The sequence below is a fragment of the Phacochoerus africanus genome, chromosome 15, assembly GCF_016906955.1.
Source record: "Phacochoerus africanus isolate WHEZ1 chromosome 15, ROS_Pafr_v1, whole genome shotgun sequence".
Taxonomy (NCBI): Eukaryota; Metazoa; Chordata; class Mammalia; order Artiodactyla; family Suidae; genus Phacochoerus; species Phacochoerus africanus.
Window position 1 is genome coordinate 90,363,521 of NC_062558.1, and position 20,233 is coordinate 90,383,753.

General features: G+C 50.3%; 1 protein-coding gene across 3 annotated transcripts in view; it reads left to right on the plus strand.

Annotated features, from left to right (window-relative positions):
- Positions 1-19,804, plus strand: part of WDFY4 (WDFY family member 4) — a 280,348-nt gene extending 260,544 nt beyond the window's left edge. For 2 of the 3 annotated variants that reach the window (XM_047759613.1, XM_047759615.1), the window contains 8 exons: positions 1,920-2,067; positions 3,063-3,247; positions 4,158-4,316; positions 11,332-11,511; positions 13,204-13,386; positions 15,403-15,487; positions 18,552-18,663; positions 19,341-19,804. In XM_047759613.1, the coding sequence (XP_047615569.1) occupies positions 1,920-2,067; positions 3,063-3,247; positions 4,158-4,316; positions 11,332-11,511; positions 13,204-13,386; positions 15,403-15,487; positions 18,552-18,663; positions 19,341-19,407 (1,119 nt within the window). In that variant the 3' untranslated portion in view covers positions 19,408-19,804. The remainder of the gene's footprint in view (positions 1-1,919; positions 2,068-3,062; positions 3,248-4,157; positions 4,317-11,331; positions 11,512-13,203; positions 13,387-15,402; positions 15,488-18,551; positions 18,664-19,340) is intronic. The other variant, XM_047759614.1, reaches the window with a different exon arrangement.
- The last annotated feature ends 429 nt before the right edge of the window (positions 19,805-20,233 follow it).

The window sequence follows — 20,233 nt, forward strand, 5'->3', positions numbered from 1 at the left end:
CCCTGTGGATCCTCCCTCACATGTCCGTTTGGTGTCGAGATGTTTCAAATCTGAGCACAGCCATCAGGGTTCAGAGGCATGGCCCACTATAGGGTCCCAGTCTGGACAGTCAGGAGCCACACTAGGAAATGAATGCATAGACCCACCCAACTCCAGACCAGCCTGGGCAACGGCCTTCCTCACGTGTAACCATGAGGCTAGGACAGGCTCACCTCTTCTGCCCCTTATATGACAAGCTCAGGTCTGCTCGGTTCCTAGGTAAGGGAAATGTGGAAGGGCCTGAGGTGATTTAGAGAATGGAGGGCACATCCACATGTGGGTTTGGCCAAGGAAGGCTTTCAGGAAAGAAGCTTGGGTACCCAAGTGATTTCATTCTTTAATTTAAAAGTATAATAATACAGATAAAACAAATAAGTTAAAGTAGTGGCAAAACCATCCCACTATGTCCTGCACTATATATTCACAGACCTCGTCCACAAGCAAAAATATTTTCACATCAGTGGGATCATGGAATGCACACAATTTTAATTCTGGTTTTATTTAATAAGATGATTAAGTAAAGATGATCGCAATTTAAATTCTGATTTTACTATAGGAGCTTATAGAAAGTATTTCTAGGGAGTTTCCCTTGTGGCTCAGTGGGTTACAAACCCAACTAGTATCCATGAGGACGTGGGTTCAATCCCTGGCCTCGGTCAGTAGGTTAAGGATCCAGTGTTGCCATGAGCTGTGGTGTATGTCATGGACACAGATCCCATGTCATTGTGGCTGTGGTGTAGACCAGTAGCTACAGCTCCCATTCCACCCCTAGCCTAGAACTTCCATATGCTGCAGATGAGGCCCTAAAAAGCATTAAAAAAAAAAAAAAAAGTGCTTCTAAGCAATCATCAGAATTAGAATTCTGCAAGTGGTCCCAGCCTGAAGACAAGATTTAAACACTTGAGGACCATGCATTGTTCCATCAGGGGGTTGTGCCTGGTTAGAGGGACCCAGCCTGTGATGCTTTTGTTATTCTGCTGTGCAAGGAAGACTGATCTTCATATAAAGCTTATTTAAAAATCATTGTTGTGATTTCTGTTTGTGTTGATCACCCAGTCAGCTTTACTAGATAACCAAGGGCTGTAACTGAACCAAGGCTTCTCTCAGACCCCTGGACTGCCGTCTGAGCCCCATCTCTATCTTTGCACCCAGCCAAGCCCAACTCTGCTCCATCCTGGCGCCTAGTGGATGTTTCCGTCTAGGGGCAGAGGAATGTGCCCAGGGGCTGGAAGAAGCAGCCCAGTACAGCTCAGCCGGGGAGGGGAGAGGAGGGTGGACAGCTGGAGCTGGCCTCAGCTGCACTCTCTGGGCCAGCACCAAGGCTTCTGCCAGGCAGCACGGCCTCATCCAGTTATGCAAAAAGTTTGAGTTTAGGGACAGTAGAGTGCTAAGAAAAATGAAAACAAGAAAAGCGTGTGCCTGTGCTCTTTGGAAACCTTGAATGGATGCTATTAAGGAATTCTGTGTTGATGCCCAGATGGATGTTTGTAAGGAAGGGTTGGAAAAATATGAGAAATAGCTCAAGCAAATGAGAGATGTGATCAAGGGAGGTAAGGGGGCTCTGGTGACCCTATGATGTGAGAGGCCACCCTCCGGGCAACAGGGGCCCCTTGGTGAGCTCATCCTTTTCTCAAGCAGCTTGAAGAAGGCAGATTTGGCCACCAGGGCCAGCTGCCCCCCTCTGAGCCCCAGGCCCTCACCTGCAACATTCAAAGGTTGAACCAGATGGTTCTGTTCCTGCTCACCTAGGTCAGGAGCAAGCCCAGCCCAGGCAGCACCCAGAGCAGAGGTGCAGGTGTGGCTTGCCCTGGGATAACTGCTCTTCTGTCCATCTGTCCTCACAACCTGTGCGGTGCCTGTCTGTCTCCTTGCCTCTCCAGCTCTTTACGAAACCCCACCCGGCCAGAACCGCTGCAGGGAAGCCCTCCCCTGGCAAGGATGTCTCTACACCTGCCAGCCTGCACGGCCACCCACAGCCCTTCTTCTACAACTTGCAGTCGCTGAGGCCCTCCCAGGTCACGGTCAAAGGTGAGTACCTGGCCCTGCTTTGTTTGGTGCCCTGTTCCAGGGTTGCCCCTTGGGTAGCTGACATTCCTTTGGAGGCTCAGGGGTACAGGACTGGGCAGGGGCTTGGGGTCTGATGTTACAGTATCTCCAGTCACAGCAGGAATCTGGGAAAGTGTTCTAGAAGTGTCCAGACCACCTCCATTACACCCTGACGTCACACCCTCCTCCACTCCTCTCTCCCTCATGAAACACACAAACACATGCCCATATACCCCCTCAACTCCAAAGCCAAGTGGGAAGGTCCCCAGTTTCCTGAGGCAGGGTTGCAGCTCTGCTCTTGGCAGCCATGGTCCCCATTGCCCCTGAGCACCCAGGTGGGCCTGCAGCCACTAGCCAGGAGCGTGGCCCTGGGCAGATGGCCCAGGTGTGAGTCCCAGCCCTGCTTCTCAGAGGAGCTGGGAGTGCCACCCTGGCGGGGGTCAGGTGGGAAGCACGGCACAGCTTTGGGGAAGTCCCACTATGTAGTATAACTTTCTAGTCCCAAGGAATGTAAGGTCAGGTGTTTTGTTTTGTTTTTTTCTCTCTTGAAGTCCAAGAACCATGAATTTGGCACCTCCAGCTTTGCTGGATATGGTGCCCCAGAGAGGCAGGAAGGGCAGAGCCCCCAGGCTCCTTTGACTTTGTGCCCTCTGCCCTGACAGCCTGGGCTCCTCCTCCCCTGGCATCAGCCCATAACAGACACTGAAGATCCACCTGGCCATACTCGTCATGTGTGTGCTAAGTCAGGGTGGGGGATGGGGGAGGAGACCCAGGGCCTGGGGACCTGGCTTGTGGCCAGGGGATAACATGGTGGCTGGAGAGAGGCCCCGGATGGTGGTACCTTGAGGAGGAGCAGCTCCTGTCTGGGCAGGGGCTCTGCCAAGCCCTGTTGGCCTGCAGAGAGCTCCTCTCTGGGCCAGGCTAGAGTGGGTGATGCCTTTTGATGTGTCATCTCAGCCATACTGACTGGGGGGCAGATATGTACCTTTTCTCTCTAGGCTCGGAATCCCCCAAAGGAGCCATCGGCCACATCGTCCCCACGGACAAGACCATCTTGGCCGTGGAGACAAACAAGATGCTGCTGCCTCCTCACTGGAGCAGGACCTTCAGCTGGGGCTTCGACGACTTCAGCTGCTGCCTGGGCAACTATGGCTCTGACAAGGTGAGCGAGGCCAGGGCCCAGGGTGGGCCCAGGGCCTCCGCCTCCATCCTACAGAGGCAGAGGTGGTCAGGGGATGGGCACACCCAAAGCAGCCACAGCCACCTATGCCCCTCTTCCTCCACATGGCTGTTCCCCAGCCTGGGACCAAGAGGGTTCTGGCGACTATGCCAAGGGGCCTGTGGGCCATGCCTTTCCCCGTGTTACCAGTAGTGGAGACTGTGACAGTTAGCCGTGCATGCCATCACCTCCACAGCGGTCACTTGGCCACATCAGTCCCACCCAGACTATCACTCAGTCTGGTGGAAAGTCCAGGGACTCCTCCAGACCCAATCACGGCTTAGACTCGACACATACTGAACCCTGGGCAGGCGGCCAGAAGCAAGCCATCCTGTTACCCACTCCCGCCTCTGCATTAGGCCATCCCGTTATCTCTACCTGCTGCGTGTGGCCCCAGCCATCTCCCAGCCTCCTTTCCCACCCTTGCTCCTCTCCCACCTGTCACAAGGTATGAACTCCCTGCCTACCCAGCTCCCTCGCCCCTCCCAACCTTCCCCACCTCCTTCATGAGGCAGCTGGCCACACTGTCCCAGATGTCACCCCTTCCTGAAAGCTGGCTCTGACTTCCCCAGCCTCACAGAACATCTCCACTGTGTCCCCATAACGTCTTGCTGGCTTGTCTGTCTTCCCCTGCTCCTTGGGTAGTTATGAGCTCTTTGGAGACAGGCCTAGATGGCCTGGATTTTGTCACCAGGGCTTATCTTGAACAAGTGACATCTCTGGGTTCCCAGAGCCCACAGGCAGGCCAGCGGGAACATCCAGGCCTGCCTGTACCCTCTGTCACCCTGTCCCAGCTCCCCGCCCTCTGCCCGCCCTGGCATGGGTGCTCATCCCACTCCTCTGTCTCCCACAGATCCTGATGACCTTCGAGAACTTGGCCCCCTGGGGCCGCTGTCTGTGTGCCGTGTGCCCATCCCCCACCATGATCATCACCTCCGGGGCCAGAGCTGTGGTGTGCGTGTGGGAGCTCAGCATAGCCAAAGGCCGCCCCACAGGCCTGCGGCTCAAACAGGTACTGTGCCTCCGCAGGTGTGGTGCCTCCTTGGGCAGGTGTAGTGCCCTAGCATGTGCCAACTCCCTAAGCACCTAAAGCCCTGCCTCCCTGGGGAGCAAAGAACCCAGTGAGGCACTGCAGGCAGCACAGGGCTCTGTATCTTTCAAGGGCACCGTTTCATGCCCTTGGGTGGATTTAAGCCCATCGGACCGGTGCTACCCTGGAGACCACACCCCAGTGAGAGAGGTAGCTTATACATCAGGGCCAGCGAAATCTGGACTTTTTTGATTTTTGCTTTAGGGGACGTTTCTGAGCATTTTTCATGGGCACTTTTATGGGAATAATCTCATTTTACCTCCTTAACAACCTCTACTTCTTTGGTGAAAATTCAGGTGCGAAGAAATTTAGTGATTTGTCCAAGATCATAGAGTCAGAGAATGAAAGACTGTCTCAGAACAGGGGTGGCCATGGGGGAAGCCAAGTGAGGAGACTAGGAGGCAGAAAACTCATTCTGGTCCTACCTCACAAACCACAGCTGCCTCCAGGAATAAGCAGAGAGGTACTGACTGCTTACTTAAGACCCTGCACGTGAATGGTAATCTTGGAAAGCAGGTACTGTTATTCTCATTGTCCGAAGAGACAACTGAGGCTCAGAAAGGTCGGTTTGCATTTTAATCTAGGCTTATCTAACTTTAAACCTTGTGCTTTCCCCTGTGTACACTTGAACTTGCTGGAGAATATTGCTAGGACACACTTTCAGCTCCAAAATGCAGTCCATTTCACATGTGTGTTTTAGTGATCCACATAGCCCCAGAGTAACAAAAAAAAAAAAAAAATGTTAATCATACAAGGATCACCACTGAGCAGATTTCCTCAGCTGGACGTGTTTCACTGGAACTGATTCTGGGTTTTTCTAGGGGCTTTCCTAGTCACTCAGGTCTCCCCAGAGCCTGCCCTGGTCCCCGGGTGCCACCCGCAGCACATGCGTGCTACATGGCGGATGCTCAGTAAACGTGGGGTGAAGGAAGGAGTGGTCAGTACTGAGGGAGCTGGTCAGTCCTGGAGAGGAAGTGGCACCTGCTGAGAGCCAGTTGTGCAGGTCAAGGGCAGGCTGCCTTCACCAACCTCTGGCGGGGGGGCTCTCCCCAGCCGGCCTTGGAGCCCCTGTCTTTTTGGTCTTCACCTTCCTGACCTAAGTGGAGAGACTGTGCATTATGATTATAAGCAGGAAGGAGCCCTTTCTCCCAGGCATCACTCCCAGGACAGCGGGAGAGCAGCCCAACCCCAGGGCCGCCTTGCCGACCTGGGGAAGCGACCCCTCCCCCACCGCTGCTCCAAGGTCCAGTTTAGCGGTGAAGATGCACTGTAAAAGCCCTGGTATTGACAGCATAAAATGTAATTTATCATCCCCTCCTAGTCCTAAATCAAGAGGAAAAGGTACGGGGAATTCCCACATGCTCTTATTTCCTAAGTGAAATAAAATATTCAGCGTTTACCTTCTGAGACTGGCATGGCCTTGGGTATCTCCCAGACCAGCAGCGGCTCAGAGAGGGGAGTCTGTCCCTGACATGTAGACAGAGAAGTCATCACTAAATAGCGTCATTAACAGTTTTTTAAAAGCGTGTTATTTTTGAAGATACTACAATTTTACAGTCAAATTTCAAATTCACTTCAAACACGTCTCTATAATCCTTATAAAAGTTCTCAATGTTGCCTCTTCCCATCCCCAGATATGCATATTTATGCCATTCTGATCATTGTGTAGATATGTTGAGTCTATTTTCACCCAGCCTATCAAATTGTTTCCACTTTTCTATGGTCTCTATAATTTATTTTTTTTTAATTTTAATTTTTAAAAATTTTTTCATTATAGCTGGTTTACAGTGTTCTTTCAGCTTTCTACTGTATAGTATGGTGACTCGGTTATACATACATGTATAGATTCTTTTTTCTCACATTATCATGCTCCACCACAAGTTACCAGACATAGTTTCCAGTGCTACACAGCAGGATCTCATTGCCTATCAATTCCAAAGGCAATAGTCTGCATCTATTAATCCCAAGTTCCCCATCCATCCCACTCCCTTCCCCTCCCCTTAGGCAACCACAAGTCTATTCTCCAAGTCCATGATTTTCTTCTCTGTGGAAAGGTTCTCTGTGCTGTATATTAGATTCTAGATATAAGTGATATCATATGGTATTTGTTTTTCTCTTTCTGACTTATTTCACTCAGTATGAGGGTCCCTAGTTCCATCCATGTTGCTGCAAATGGCATGATTTTGTTCTTTTTTATGGCTGAGTAGTATTCCATACCACATTGTCTTAATCCATTCATCTGTTGATGGACATTTGGGTTGTTTCCATGTCTTGGCTACTGTGAATAGTGCTGCAATAAGCATGTGGGTGCATGTATCTTTTTCAAGGAAAGTTTTGTCTGCATATATGCCCAAGAGTGGGATTACTGGGTCATATGGTAGCTCTATGTATAGTTTTCTAAAGTATCTCCATACTGCTTTCCATAGTGGTTGTATTAACTTACATTACCACCAACAGTGCAAGAGGGTTCTCTTTTCTCCACACCCACTCCAGCATTTGTGGACTTATTAATGATGGCCATTCTGACGGGTGTGAGGTAGTATCTCATGGTAGATTTGATTTGCATTTCTCTAATAATCAGTGGTGTTGAGCATTTCTTCATGTGCTTGTTAGCCATCTGTATATCTTCTTTGGAGAAATGTTTATTCAGATCTTTTGCCCATTTTTCCATTGGGTTGTTGGCTTTGTTGCTGTTGAGCTGTATAAGTTGTTTGCATGTTTTAGAGATTTAAGCCCTTGTCAGTTGCATCATTTGAAACTATTTTCTCCCATTCTGTAAGTTGTCTTTTTTGTTTCCTTTGCTGTGCAAAAGCTTGTCAGTTTGATTAGGTCCCATTGGTTTATTTTTGCTTTGATTTCTGTTGCTTTGGGAGACTGACCTGAGAAAACATTTGTAAGGCTGATGTCAGAGAATGTTTTGCCTGTGTTCTCTTCCAAGAGTTTAATGGTGTCCTGTCTTATATATAAGTCTTTAAGCCATTTTGAGTTTATTTTCATGCATGGTGTGAGGATATGTTCTAGTTTCATTGATTTGCATGCTGCTGTCGAGGTTTCCCAGCAATTCTTGTTGAAAAGACTGTCTTTTTCCCATTCTGTGTTCTTGCCTCCTTTATCAAAGATTAATTGACCATAGGTGTCTGGGTTTCTTTCTGGGTTCTCTATTCTGTTCCATTGGGTCTGTTTTGGTACCAGTACCATACTGTCTTGATGACTGTAGCTTTGTAATATTGCCTGAAGTCTGGGAGAGTGATGCCTTCTGCCTCCAAAGCAATTGTTCCTCAGAATTGCTTTGGCAATTCTGAGTCTTTTGTGGTTCCATATAAATTTTTGGATTGTTTGTTCTAGTTCTATGAAAAATGTCATGGGTAATTTGATAGGGATTGCATTGAATCTATAGATTTCTTTGGGTAGTATGGCATTTTTACAATATTAATTTTTCTGACCCATGAGTATGGAATATCTTTCCATTTCTTTGCATCTTTAATTTCATTGATTGATATTATATAGTTCTTTGAATAGAAGTCTTTCACCTCCTTGGTCAGGTGTATTCCCAGGTATTTGATTTTTGGGGTCTGGTCCTGTCGTATATGGTGGATCCATTCTGGTCCAGTCTGACCCCATTAGGTCCAGTCTGATCCGGTCTGGTCCGGTTGTGTCTGGTCAGGTCCAGTCTGGTGTGGTCTGGTGCAGTCTGGTCCAGTCTGATCCATCAGGTCCAGTCGGGTCCAGTCAGGTCCAGTCTGATTGGAATGGGTCTGGTTGGGTCCAGTCTGATCCAGTCTGGTCCAGTCTGTTTTGGTCTGATCCGGTCATGTCTGGTCTGGTGCAGTCTGGTCCGGTCGGGTCCAGTCTAGTGTGGTCTGGTCTGGTCTGATCCAGTTGGGTCTGGTTGTGCCCAGTCTGGTCCTGTCTGATCGAGTCTGATCTGGTCGTGTCCAGTCTGGTCCGGTCTCGTCCAGTCTGATCTGGTTGTGTCCAGTCTGATCCGGTCTGATCTGGTTGTTTCCATTCTGGTCCAGTCTGATCGGTCTGACCTGGTTGTGTCCGGTCTGATCTGGTTGTGTCTGGTCTGGTCCGGTCTGATCCAGTTGTGTCTGGTCTGGTCTGGTCTGATCCAGTTGTGTCTGGTCTAATCCGGTTGGGTCCGGTCCAGTCAGGTTGTGTCTGGTCTGTTCCGGTCTGATCCAGTCGAGTCTGGTTTGGTCCGGTCTGATCCGGTTGGGGCCAGTTGGGTCCGGTCTGATCCGGTCATATCCAGTCGGGTCTGGTCTGATCCGGTCTGTTCCAGTCTGGTCTGGTTTGGTCTGGTCAGGTCCGGTCTGGTGCAGAGTCTCTATAATTTACATTTCAGTTGTTCCATATTATTTCATTTCCATAAAATTACATTTCAATTGTTTTATCTCAGTGCACCACAGTTTAATAAACCATTTCTTCTAAAACCAGACAATTACATTGCTTCCAAGTTTTAACTATTTTAAATGGTGTTGCAGAAAACATATGGATTGCTGGTTGCTTCTGATTAATTGTTTCCTTACAATAAATTTCAACAAGTAGAATTACAGAGCAATGACATAATGCTTTCTGTAATGGTTCTGTGGCTTTACTATGCCACCCACCACAGTTAATAAGGGGTACCCGTCTCACCACAACATATCTAGTATGGGGAATTATTTTCAGAAGGTTTTTTTTTTTCCACTGTACAGCATGGGGACCAAGTTACACATACATGCATACATAATTTTTCCTCCGATTGTTGTGTTGCAATGTAGGTATCTAGACATAGTTCTCAATGCTACACAGTAGGATCTCATTGTAAATCCATTCCAAGAGCAATAGTTTGCATCTGTTAACCCCAAGCTCCCGATCCCTCCCACTCCCTCCCTCTCCCTCTCCCCCGGGGCAGCCACAAGTCTATTCTCCAAGTCTATGATTTTCTTTTCTGTGGAAATGTTCATTTTCAGAAGCTTTTATTTTATTTATTTATTTATATATATATATTTTTTGTCTTTTTAACGCTGCATCCTGAGGCATACGGACGTTCACAGGTTAGGGGTCAAACTGGGGCTGTAGCCACTGGCCTACACCATAGCCGCAGCAACACCAGCTCCTTAAGCCACTGAGCAAGGCCAGGGATCAAACCTGCGTCCTCATGGATCCTAGTCAGATTCGTTTCTGCTGAATCACAATAGGAACTCCTAATTATTATTATTATTATTATTATTATTTTTTGCTACTTAGATATTAGGTGGTAGAGTGGAGTTATTTTAATTGGCCATGGAGCGAAGTATTATTCTGAGAAAACAAAAGAGCCAATGAAGAACATTTAAAATTCCCGTCCTTCATTTTTTTCCCTAGGACTTTCCAAATGGCAGGTGGTGCTGGCTGCCTCATGGTGCTTCAGTTTCTGGGCTGGTGGGAGGCAAGAACCTTGGGCAGTGGGCAGTAGGCAGTGACCTTGCCTGCAGGCTGGTCCTCTCAGTTTTCCCCACAGAGAGCAGCAGCCTGGCTCTGCCTCCCATCATTGATAGCGTGAATAGGTGATGGGCTCACGGCCTCTGACTTGGGATCCCCGGCCCTTCTGCCTGGGTCCTCTGGCCTGCTCTGTTTGGAGTTGTCCTGAACTTAACCATCAGACGCAATTCATTCTGGGAAGTCCACCAGAAAGCTCGTGTCAAAGCCTTTGCTTCCCTCTCTTCATTTACACACTTTCCACTTCCTAAGATGACCCCAGCCTTCTGCCGTGGGTCACATCTAGAACCTTACCAGCACAGTCTGGTTGGTGCCCCTTTAGGATCCATGGAACACAAATGAGAATCTGTAGCAGAACTTTTAATTGCTGTGACCAGGCAAAGTGACAGCTTTGAAAAATGATGCTCAGCCTCAAGGACCCAAATAAGTGAGCAGTGGATGGTCCTAAGGGTGGAGGTTTGCCACTAGAGGAGGCAGCGTGGTCATGTTTTCTAAGAATGCTGCCTCCATACTTCTCAGGCTGATGGCAGATTTTGGAAAGCAGGCACGTGTGTGCACGACAGCTGTCAGACCAGGCTTACCCGGCAGCCTCTGGGATGGCTGTGATGGAAACCACATCGCTGCCAGCAGCAGTGGGCCGGGCAGGCCTCCACAGTCCCTTGGGAACATGTTCCTTAGGAGCAAGGACACCAGCCAGATCTGGACACATAACCATACACAACCCAAGCCAGACCCCACACAGGCCAACCTGAGGGCCAAGACTGTGGCCCCAGGGCACCCACTGCCAGGTAGCCAGACTGGATATGAACCCGGATCCTTCAGCCTTGAAAAGCCATATCTTTTCCCCTATGATCTGATCTCCCTGTCTTCTTCCCAGTTTCATTTCCAGGGCCACACGTGTTTCTGAGGTTCCCTTAGTGTGAGTCCCAAACTTGAACATGCCTGAAAATTCCCTGGACTGCTTATGAAAACCCAGGTTTGGGGGCCCCACCCCCAGAATTTCTGACTCCATGGGTCTGTGTGGGGCCCAAGAATTTATGTTTCTGACAAGTTCCCAGATGAGTGCTGCCGGTCGGGACACCACACATTACAGATCAGTGCTCTTGCATGTTAATAGTGCTACGTGCTACTTGAGATGCAAGACAACACCGGGGGGCGGGGGGGGCGTGGTACAGAACATAGGGATGCTATGCCTGGTGTCTCTGCTTGGGTGTGGTAACAGGACTATTGATTCTCCCCAGCTGGGCCCAACCCTAGAAAGGGATGGTGCTGAGAGGCCAGCCAGGGACCCATGAGCACACGTGCACACGCATGCACACACACACACACACACACACCCACAGACTTTGGAGTCACTCAGAATCTCTATTTCCTGATCTGGGCCCCACAGTAAAAGGGAGGGCAGACTATCTCCCCAGGTTGCTGGAAGGTCCATCTCACGACCTGTGCTTCCATCTCCTGTCCCTAGGCCTTGTATGGACACACGCAGGCTGTCACATGCCTGGCAGCCTCAGTCCCCTTCAACCTCCTGGTGAGTGGCTCCCAAGACCGCACCTGCATTCTGTGGGACCTGGACCGCCTTACCCACGTGTCCCGCCTGCCCGCCCACAGGGAGGGCGTATCGGCTATTGCCATCAGTGACATCTCGGTAAGACCCCTCCTCTCAACATCTGTGTCCTCGAATGTCTGTTCATCTGCGTGGTGGACAGGTCACCAGGGGTGAAGACTGCCCCAGAGTGCTGAGAGGCGTTCTCTCCGCAGGCAGAGTGGGGCCGTCCACAAGTGCAGCATCTGCGTCTCTATTTTACTTGTGCTTATTTTTTTCCCTCGGGGCGGAAGGGTGGTGGGAGACTCTGACATGGGCATCAGGGAGTTGGGGCAGGAAGTTGGCTTGGGTGAGGGAACTTCTGGGCTTGACTGACTAATTCAGCCAGTTGAAAATCAGTGGTGACTCAGCAGATGTCTCTGAAATCCAAGGTGGGAAGTGCTCTGCTTGTCCCTCCATGCCGGCTAGGAAAGATAAGCCTGTCAGGAACGTGCATGTATGTGTGTGTGTGTGTGTGTGTGTGAGAGAGAGAGAGAATTGTATATGTATATGCATATGTATATGTATATCAGTGTAGTGCTTATTCTACACTGGAATCCCTATAACAGGGTATGAGGTTTTCTGAGGATGTAGAGGCTCTGCATCTGCTGATGAAAGACCCCAGGGGCTTAGAGCATGGCAGACTGAGCAGGGCTGTCATAGGAGGAGGAAGGGATGATGAAGGAGGCTTCTGGTGCTGACTTTGGCTGAAGGTGGTGCTCTAAGTAGGCTTAAATCCAGGATGAATATTGGGCACATGGATGGATGAATGGATAGACAAGCAGATGGAGAGATGAATGTGCGTGTAGATGGGTAGAAGGATGGACAGTGGGTGAATGGATGAGTGGGAGGATGTCCTGGGGAAAGCACCAAGCCCTGATCTGGGAGAAAATAAAATTCATAAAGAATTATGTCCCCAGGCCTCGGAGAAGACGGACATTCGGGATCACAATATGTTTAACCCGGCTTGTCCTGGAGCTGGTTGAGTTCACTAAGAGCCTGCCGGGCCCAGTGATGGGTGCTGGGTAGAGATGTGTCAGACATGGTCTCCAGCCTCAGGAAGGGGCATGATGGAGCCCAGCCCAGGGAGCTGTGCAGGAGCATGGAGCTCCCTACATCCCTTTGTGGTTAGGGCAAGGTTCAAAGGCATGGCCCCCGATGGCTCCTGGGGTCCTTGGTGACAGTGCCCACTACTCTATTAGACACAAAATAGAAAAGACTTGAGGAGTATGCACTCTGGACACAAACATTTCAGGAGATGCAGTGGGAATATTTCTCCCCAGAAATGCCCTCCGGAGGGACCTTGATTTTAAGAGCCTGATTTTAAGAGCCATGTATAGTCATTAAAACTTCTGAACCCTGACTCCTGCCGGGTGTCATCCAAAGCTGTCCAGCCAGGTGTAGACCCTCTGTCCAGAGCCAGGGGTGGTGGTGTCCAGGCTGGGTCTTCTATGCTAGTTAGTATGCTGCAGGGGGAGGGTGTCAGGAGGACCCCAAAGGGTGAGTGAGCCCATTGGTTTGTGCTGGAGAAAGCAGTAGCCAAGCACCCGCTTGCAGTGTGAAGGAACCAGAAACGCACAGGTGTGTGAAGACACAGCAGACCCATGAGTCAGCTGGGAGGAAGTGGGTGTCTTCGGGGTCTGGGTTAGTCCTCAGAAGATGGCTAGTTGGGGGGGCCTGGGTGTACAAACTGGGCAGCTGGGCAGATGGGCAGGCAGTGATGGCAGCTGTAAGTGAAACCCACTCTCATCGCAGGGCACCATTGTTTCCTGTGCGGGAGCCCACTTGTCCCTGTGGAATGTCAATGGACAACCCCTGGCCAGCATTACCACGGCCTGGGGCCCAGAAGGAGCCATAACCTGCTGCTGCGTGATGGAGGGGCCAGCATGGGACACAAACCATGTGATCGTCACTGGGAGTCAAGATGGCATGGTCCGGGTAGGTGTGTCTTGGGCAGAATGAGAATATGGTACAAGAAATGTGTTCATCTGCATCTACCCACTTCCTCTAAGGATCAAATCTGTGGGCTACCTTCAAGACCACTTCAGAGAAGGTCCCCACGGCAAGTGAGGGTCAAGGCAAGGCTCTTTCCAGGCAAAACGTAAATAAATAAAATCACATAATGCATAGAATTATGAAAAAATGTTATACACGTGTAAACTCATACCATGAAATAAACACTTATTATCACAAGATAGGAAATCTGAGTGGTCAAATGCATAAGAACACAGTCTAGTACTAAAAAGAGGCATTTGGGCTATTCATTCATGCATTCACCCACTGGTCCATCCATCCATCCATCCATCCTTCCAGCCACTAATCCATCCACCCGTCCATCTATTTATCCCCTTACCTACTCATTCATCCATACACTATTCCATTCATCCAACCATCCTTTCATTCTCCCATCCGTATATTCTTCCATCCAGCCATCCACCCACCTATTTGTCCCTTCAACTATCCATCCATCCATCTACCTAACACTCACTGAACTCTGGCTCTGAACCAGGCACTTCATACAAGCCACAGGGTACACAGATGAATGATAAACAGGCCCTTGTCCTCAAGATGCTCATAGCCTAGGAGAGAAGACAAACAGAAAATACACGTACGTGTGTGGTTGATGTACGTGTGTGGTTGATGCTAAGACTGGGATAATAAACGCGTGCCAGGGCTCCTCCCAGGAGAGCCATGCAGAGCGATCATCAGGAACAAGACAAGAGAGAGGAGCATTGATTTGGGAGGAATAGCATGGGAAGAAAATAGAGGTGATTTTTCTGAGACTGACAGGAAGGATAAAGGAATAAATAAGAGAAGGAATAATTAAGAGGCTTACTCAAAAAAACTGTCACTTGCATCCCTCAGTGTCTGAAAGGAAATGTCAGTTGGACACCATAAAGTATTCAGGAAAATGCCCTTTGAATTTTACAAGCACTGGTGAAAGCTCACTGTGCACCAACACGGCTAAAACGTAGCCTTGTCCTCCTGGAGCCTGCACGCTCAAAGTCTCAGAAAAATCACCTAGAGGCCGCTTCAGGAAGCAGAACGAATAGCATGGCAGGGGCCCCAGGGGAGCAGGATTTATTTCCAGCAGAGAGACAGCAGAGGAGGTGGCATTTCAGCAGAGCCCTGCGAATGAGAAGCCAGGGCATATGGAAAAGGCCAGGCGGGCGGAGGGGCCAGTGTGTGTGGACAGGAGAGAGGAGAGCTCCCCCTCCAGAAGTTCCCTTACGGGCCCCATCTGTGGGCTGTGGGGGACTGGGTCTCTACAGAGAGCAGGGTGTCTCGGGTCACAGAGGTCCAGGCAGGGTGGGTGGTGAGCCGCACTGTGGGGCAGTCAGGAGAACCAGGTGGGCTGAGCCACAGCTGCCTTTCTCCCGTGGGGCCCCCAGAGCATGAGCGAGAGTATTGCAGGCGCTTGGTGCTCTTCCACTCAGTGCAGTAACCGAGCACCCGGAACAGCCCGGCACTGGGCTACACCCGCTGTGGCGCTCACAGCAGTTTGTAATGCAGGCTGCTCACTGTCCTGCAGGGACAGAAAGTCCAGGCTTAGCAAGTGAGATGCCACCTGTGGTCAGCCTGAGGGCCAGAGGCCACCCAATGGTTAGGGAGGCCTCTGAGATTGGTGGCAGAGAGACAAGAAGGCACTAGCTCAGTAACATGCTAATAAGCTGGCTGCTGAGTCTGGTCCCTGCAGGTCAGGAGCTGAGGGGATCTGCCCTGTGACCCAAGGTAGGGAGTAGTTGTCCCATTTGCAGTTGTGTTCTGCCCAGCCTCTGTGCAGGGAAACTGTAGGCTGAGTAGGCTTTTTCCAGAGAGAAGGTCAACATCAGAAGTGAACAGGGCCATGGCCCCCTTCCCTCAGGGTCCCCCAGGTGTGGCGGAATGGTTGGGGCCCTAGCCTGCAGACAGGCTCATTTCCCCAGCCTATGGCATATTCTCTTTTCTGGACAGATCTGGAAGACTGAGGATGTGAAGATGTCTGTTCCCAGGCAGGCAGCACCAGAGGAGCCCTGGGCTCTCCCTCCAAGCCCCAGAGGTAACTGCCCTGGCCTTGCTCAGCCCTCCCTCCCCTCTTCCCTGCTCAGGCCAGGGATTGCGGCTCCACCTAGGCCTGCAGAGCCCAGGGAAGCCATTGAGCCTCTTGGGATGTTGAGGGGACAGGACACAGTTTCCTGGTGGAGTATAAAGCTGTGTAGAGGAGCCCCATCGAGTCCTGACCTCAGGGATCAGCCTTGCAGGGACCAGGGAGTTCTGGGATGTTCCTGGGATGTGTGAACACTGGGGGTGGTGGTCAGGGGCTCCTGAGCTTCAGGAAGGGGAGACACCTAGCAGGGCTTGGTCTGACACTCTCCATCTGCCTGGGTGACCCTTGAATACCACACTCCCCAGCCCAGGGCCCAGGTCCAGCTGGCTGGCTGTTGGCCTGGACTGCCAGCCTGCAGACAGGAATGGGGAGGGCCCTGCTGTGTCCCCCGGGAGGGGAAGTCATTCCTTAGGCCCCAGTCTGTCCTGGTGAGCCTGACTCACACACTCAACTCCCCATGGCAAGTTCCCTGAAGTGGGTCTGGGGGGCACCTGCATCAGCATCGCCCAAGAGGCTCATTGAACATTTAGATCCGAGTCCTGATCTCAACCCATCACCTCCTCCAGTGCAGCCAACCTTTCCCAGCTCTGTCTTCATCAAAGGGTCTGACCCAGAACTGAGATGTCTTTCTTGGTACCCATGATTAAAGGAAAAGAAAGCATGTTACCCAGACATGAGAATTCTGTTATCACAGGTCCTTCTGGTTTGCTCTGCATCCCAGGACCGGTAATCCTCCACAAGAGAGAATTTTTCTAGAAGGACGAGGAGGGCTGCCTTCTAAAGAGAGTAGTCATTTTTAGTTAGTTCATTTCTAACACGTAGTCCATACCTCCTCAGCTCTTCTCGTCACTGACTCATGGATTCTTTATTCACACAAGCCTATATATTTGCTCAGCCTCTGCGGGCTTCTAGGCTCCACATGGGAATCCTGTCCTTCAAGATTACACCATCTGGAAGCCCTTGTCGACAACCTGGGCTGACTCAGAGTGGTGACTTTACAAGAGTTTACAACCACTGTGGATTCAGTTCACTGGTCCCAGGATCTCTAGGATCCTTTGGGACCACAAGAAATCTGCGTACTGCCCTGTGAAAAGAGGGGTGTGAAGACTGTGCATTCCAAGGAGCTCACAACTCTTTGAGAACAGGGACCAAAGGCCTTTTCCCACCCCGCCCACTAGGAGGAGAGCCAACACAGGGTTCTTACTCTCCAGCCTGCTTCTGGAGCCATTCTGTGGCACAGCCACATGAGAGCATGCCATTTTGACCTTGGGCTCAGCTGCCCACTTCTGAAGCTACCAAGGTCCACTATGCTAAAGGCATGAGCTCAGCTCACCATCAATAAGTGGACATCTGAGCAAGAATGATGGCTGCCTGGGTGGGTGGACGGATGGAGGGACAGATAGACAAAGAGCCATTCTGGTGGTCATGGAAGTACCTATGCATTCATGGGTTTCTACTCAGGATCAACAAGGTTATAGTTATTGGATATGGAGTCTAGTGAGATGAGAAGCAAGATGAAAATCAGGAAAGAAGGCTCTAGACCCAACTCTGTCTCCAGCAACTTCTTTGGCCCTCGGGTCCCCTCTCTGTCAATAGAGGTACTGCCTGTACATTCTAACTTGTGGGAAGCTGATGACAGAAAGATAATGGACATGAACAAGAATCTACTCAACAAAATGCAGGTCATTCAAATCGTTTTCTCAGACTTCTAGGAGAACTTCTCCCCTAACACATCGGCCAATGACATTCGGGGTCTGACAAGATGGTGTCAGGCCAATAGGAGCCTCCAGCCCGCATCTGTCCCCTGCTGTTTGTCCTGATCTGTCTGAGGTCACCACTGTCAAACCAAAGTAACTGCCAGAGTTGTGGTTACAATTCAAGGGAGGATTTGGATGAAATGACACGAGGGCACAGATGTGTTCATAAAAATCAGGCTGGGCCACAGCTTAGAGTTAGTAAATTCATGTGCACATTTACAAACCTAAGGCCCTGGAGAGCGTGTTGTTCTCATGATATTGCTTAAACCTGTTTTGTTGGAAAGGGACCAGTACTGGGCCTGACACACGGTATTTGGACACGTCTCCCGGTGTGTGTATTGCTGCACCCCTCAAATGCCTTAAAGGCAAGAAAGGAGTTCTTTGAAGATATTAAGAATACTGCATTTATGTAATTTCTGTCTGGAACTCATTTGTTTGTCATTTGCAGCAAGGACCAAGCCAGTTGAGTTCAGTTTATTTTAGGAATCACTCCACAGATTTGGGCTCAATCTGGTGCATAAAAGGGGCTTGGGAAAAGCTTGATTTGGGGCCTTTTGCACAAACGCAAAATGCACATGCATTTCCTGATGCACAGACCTGTCTGCCTCCCAGGGACAGCTGGGGAGCTGTGTCAGTTCTGCCCGACTCCACCCAAGTGACTTTGCAGCGATGTACCCAGCGAATGTCCCTCCACCTCACCCTCCACGAAGGAATTACTGTCTGTCCCCAAATACAGTCATTAAAATGAGTGAAGTAACAATCATTAAGTTATATTTTTTGAAAAAAAAAAGTTCTCGGCATTTAATTATTGACTGTGGCGTGAGAGGATTTAGGTAAGTTGATAATGCCGACTTTATGTAATTTATTTTTACTAGGCAATTACGGGCTGCATTACATCCTGGCAGCAAGGTATTGTGGGGCATCTTATTAAGCATAAAGCCAGTAAACACTGATGAACAATTTTGCTGAACTAGGCATGCAATTTAGAAAGCAATAATACACAAATCCAATTTGGTACACAATGGATACCGCAGCACGTCAGCACATGTAACTATCACAGCCTGCAAATTAAATTGGGACGGTCCTTTTTGCAACAGCACAGGCCAAGATTAAATATATTTTCCCCCTCAATTTAACAACTTGCTGACCACAAATATAAATATGTGTGTATGTGTTTGCTGCCCTGCGTGTGGACATACACATGCATGTGTGTGAAACCACTTGGATCTTTTAACTATCCCCTTGCACACTCCTCACAGGTCATAGGTGGGAGAAGAATCTTGCCCTTTGCAGGGAGCTGGATGTCAGCGTTGCTCTGACGGGGAAGCCCAACAAGACCAACTCTGCAGTGACAGCTCTGGCCGTGTCCAGGTAAGCACAGCCTGGCTGCTCCAGGCCTCCAGCAGAGGGTGCTGTGGTCACCTCAGGAGAGCCTTGGCTGTTCTTACTCAGGTCGCCTGGCCCTCAGTACGGGGGCCCAGGATGGACAGCATGCAGCCGTGATGGCCGTAGGGCCCTAGGAAATGGTTTTTGACATGCACGTTCTTGCTTTCTTTCTCACTCTTTTGAATATCTGTGAATTCGTAAGATATCTGGGAGGTGGAGTTCCCGTTGTGGCTCAGTGGGTTAAGAACCTGACTAGTATCCATGAGGATGTGGGTTCAATCCCTGGCCTTGCTCAGTGCGTTAAGGATGTGGCATTGCTGCAAGCTGAGGTCTAGGTCGCAGATGTGGCTTGGATCCTGCATTGCTGTGGCTGTGGCGTAGGCTGGCAATTGCAGCTCTGATTCAACCTCTAGCCTGGGAACTCCCATATGCCATGAATGGGGCCCTAAAAAAGACCAAAAAAAAAAAAAAAGTTCTGCCCATATCAAAAACTTCTCCAGTGCTTCTGCTGCCCCTTGCCCCTCAGGTGAGGACCAGGTGCAGCCTGCTGGTCCTGGACATCCCTCCCCACCACCCATGTTGTAGTGTTTTGCATGCAGGCTGGGACAAGCAGGACTCACAGGCTTGCTCTAACCCTCGTCTCTATTCTTTCTCTTCCCAAGAAACCAGACCAAACTCCTGGTTGGTGATGAAAAGGGAAGAATATTTTGCTGGTCAGCAGAGGGGTAGGAAGCACTGGCTGAGCAGCCGTGTGCCCTGAGGGGCAGCAGCAGACGGAAGGCACGTGGATGCTGACCTTGGGGCAAAAAGGAAACCTGCAGAGACTCCCTTCGGCGAAGTCCCCGAGGAGGGGGCCGCTGGCTGCCAGAGCGCCACCTCCCGCGCCCCTGCAGGGCTATGGCCTCCGGCCTTGCCCTGTACAAGGATGCACTTCTACAAAATGGATACACATGGGTATGGAGGCTGACAGCAAGCTGGAAGCCATGACCTTCAAGTGCCCATCATCACAAGAGATCACACATGACTCACCTTTCAAAGGGCTTATTACACTGAAAAAAACATTGGGTCGCTTACTAATGGGAGGTACTGTATTGTAATTTTATTAAAAAAAAACCTATTTTCCAAATGCAGAGGGCTCTCGAGTTGAAAATTGCCACCCTTGCCCACTGAGGTATTTGCAGCTCCACACTTAGAAAGGCAGCAGGGCCTCGAGGACACACAGCCCACCTTGGGAGTAGTTCCCAGCCCCTCCAGCCTTCCTCGGTAGGATCCGGTTCCTCCAGCGGTCTTGCCGGCCCTGTGAGGATCATAGGGTTGGGGGGCCTCCCTTAGGAGGCCCAGTTCCCATGGCTGAGCCAGGGACGTGGACACAGTAGCTGCGCCCCAGAGGCATAGGTGGGGCAGCTGGGAGGATATGCCCTGCCTGGGGTACCTGTCCCCACTCTGCTCCCCACAGCAGGTGCTAGGTCCTGGCTAGGCCCCAGCTTGGCAAATTTCCAGGGGACCTGTCCTTACAAGGTTAGGTGTCCCAGTCCACATGCTAATTCTGAGTCAC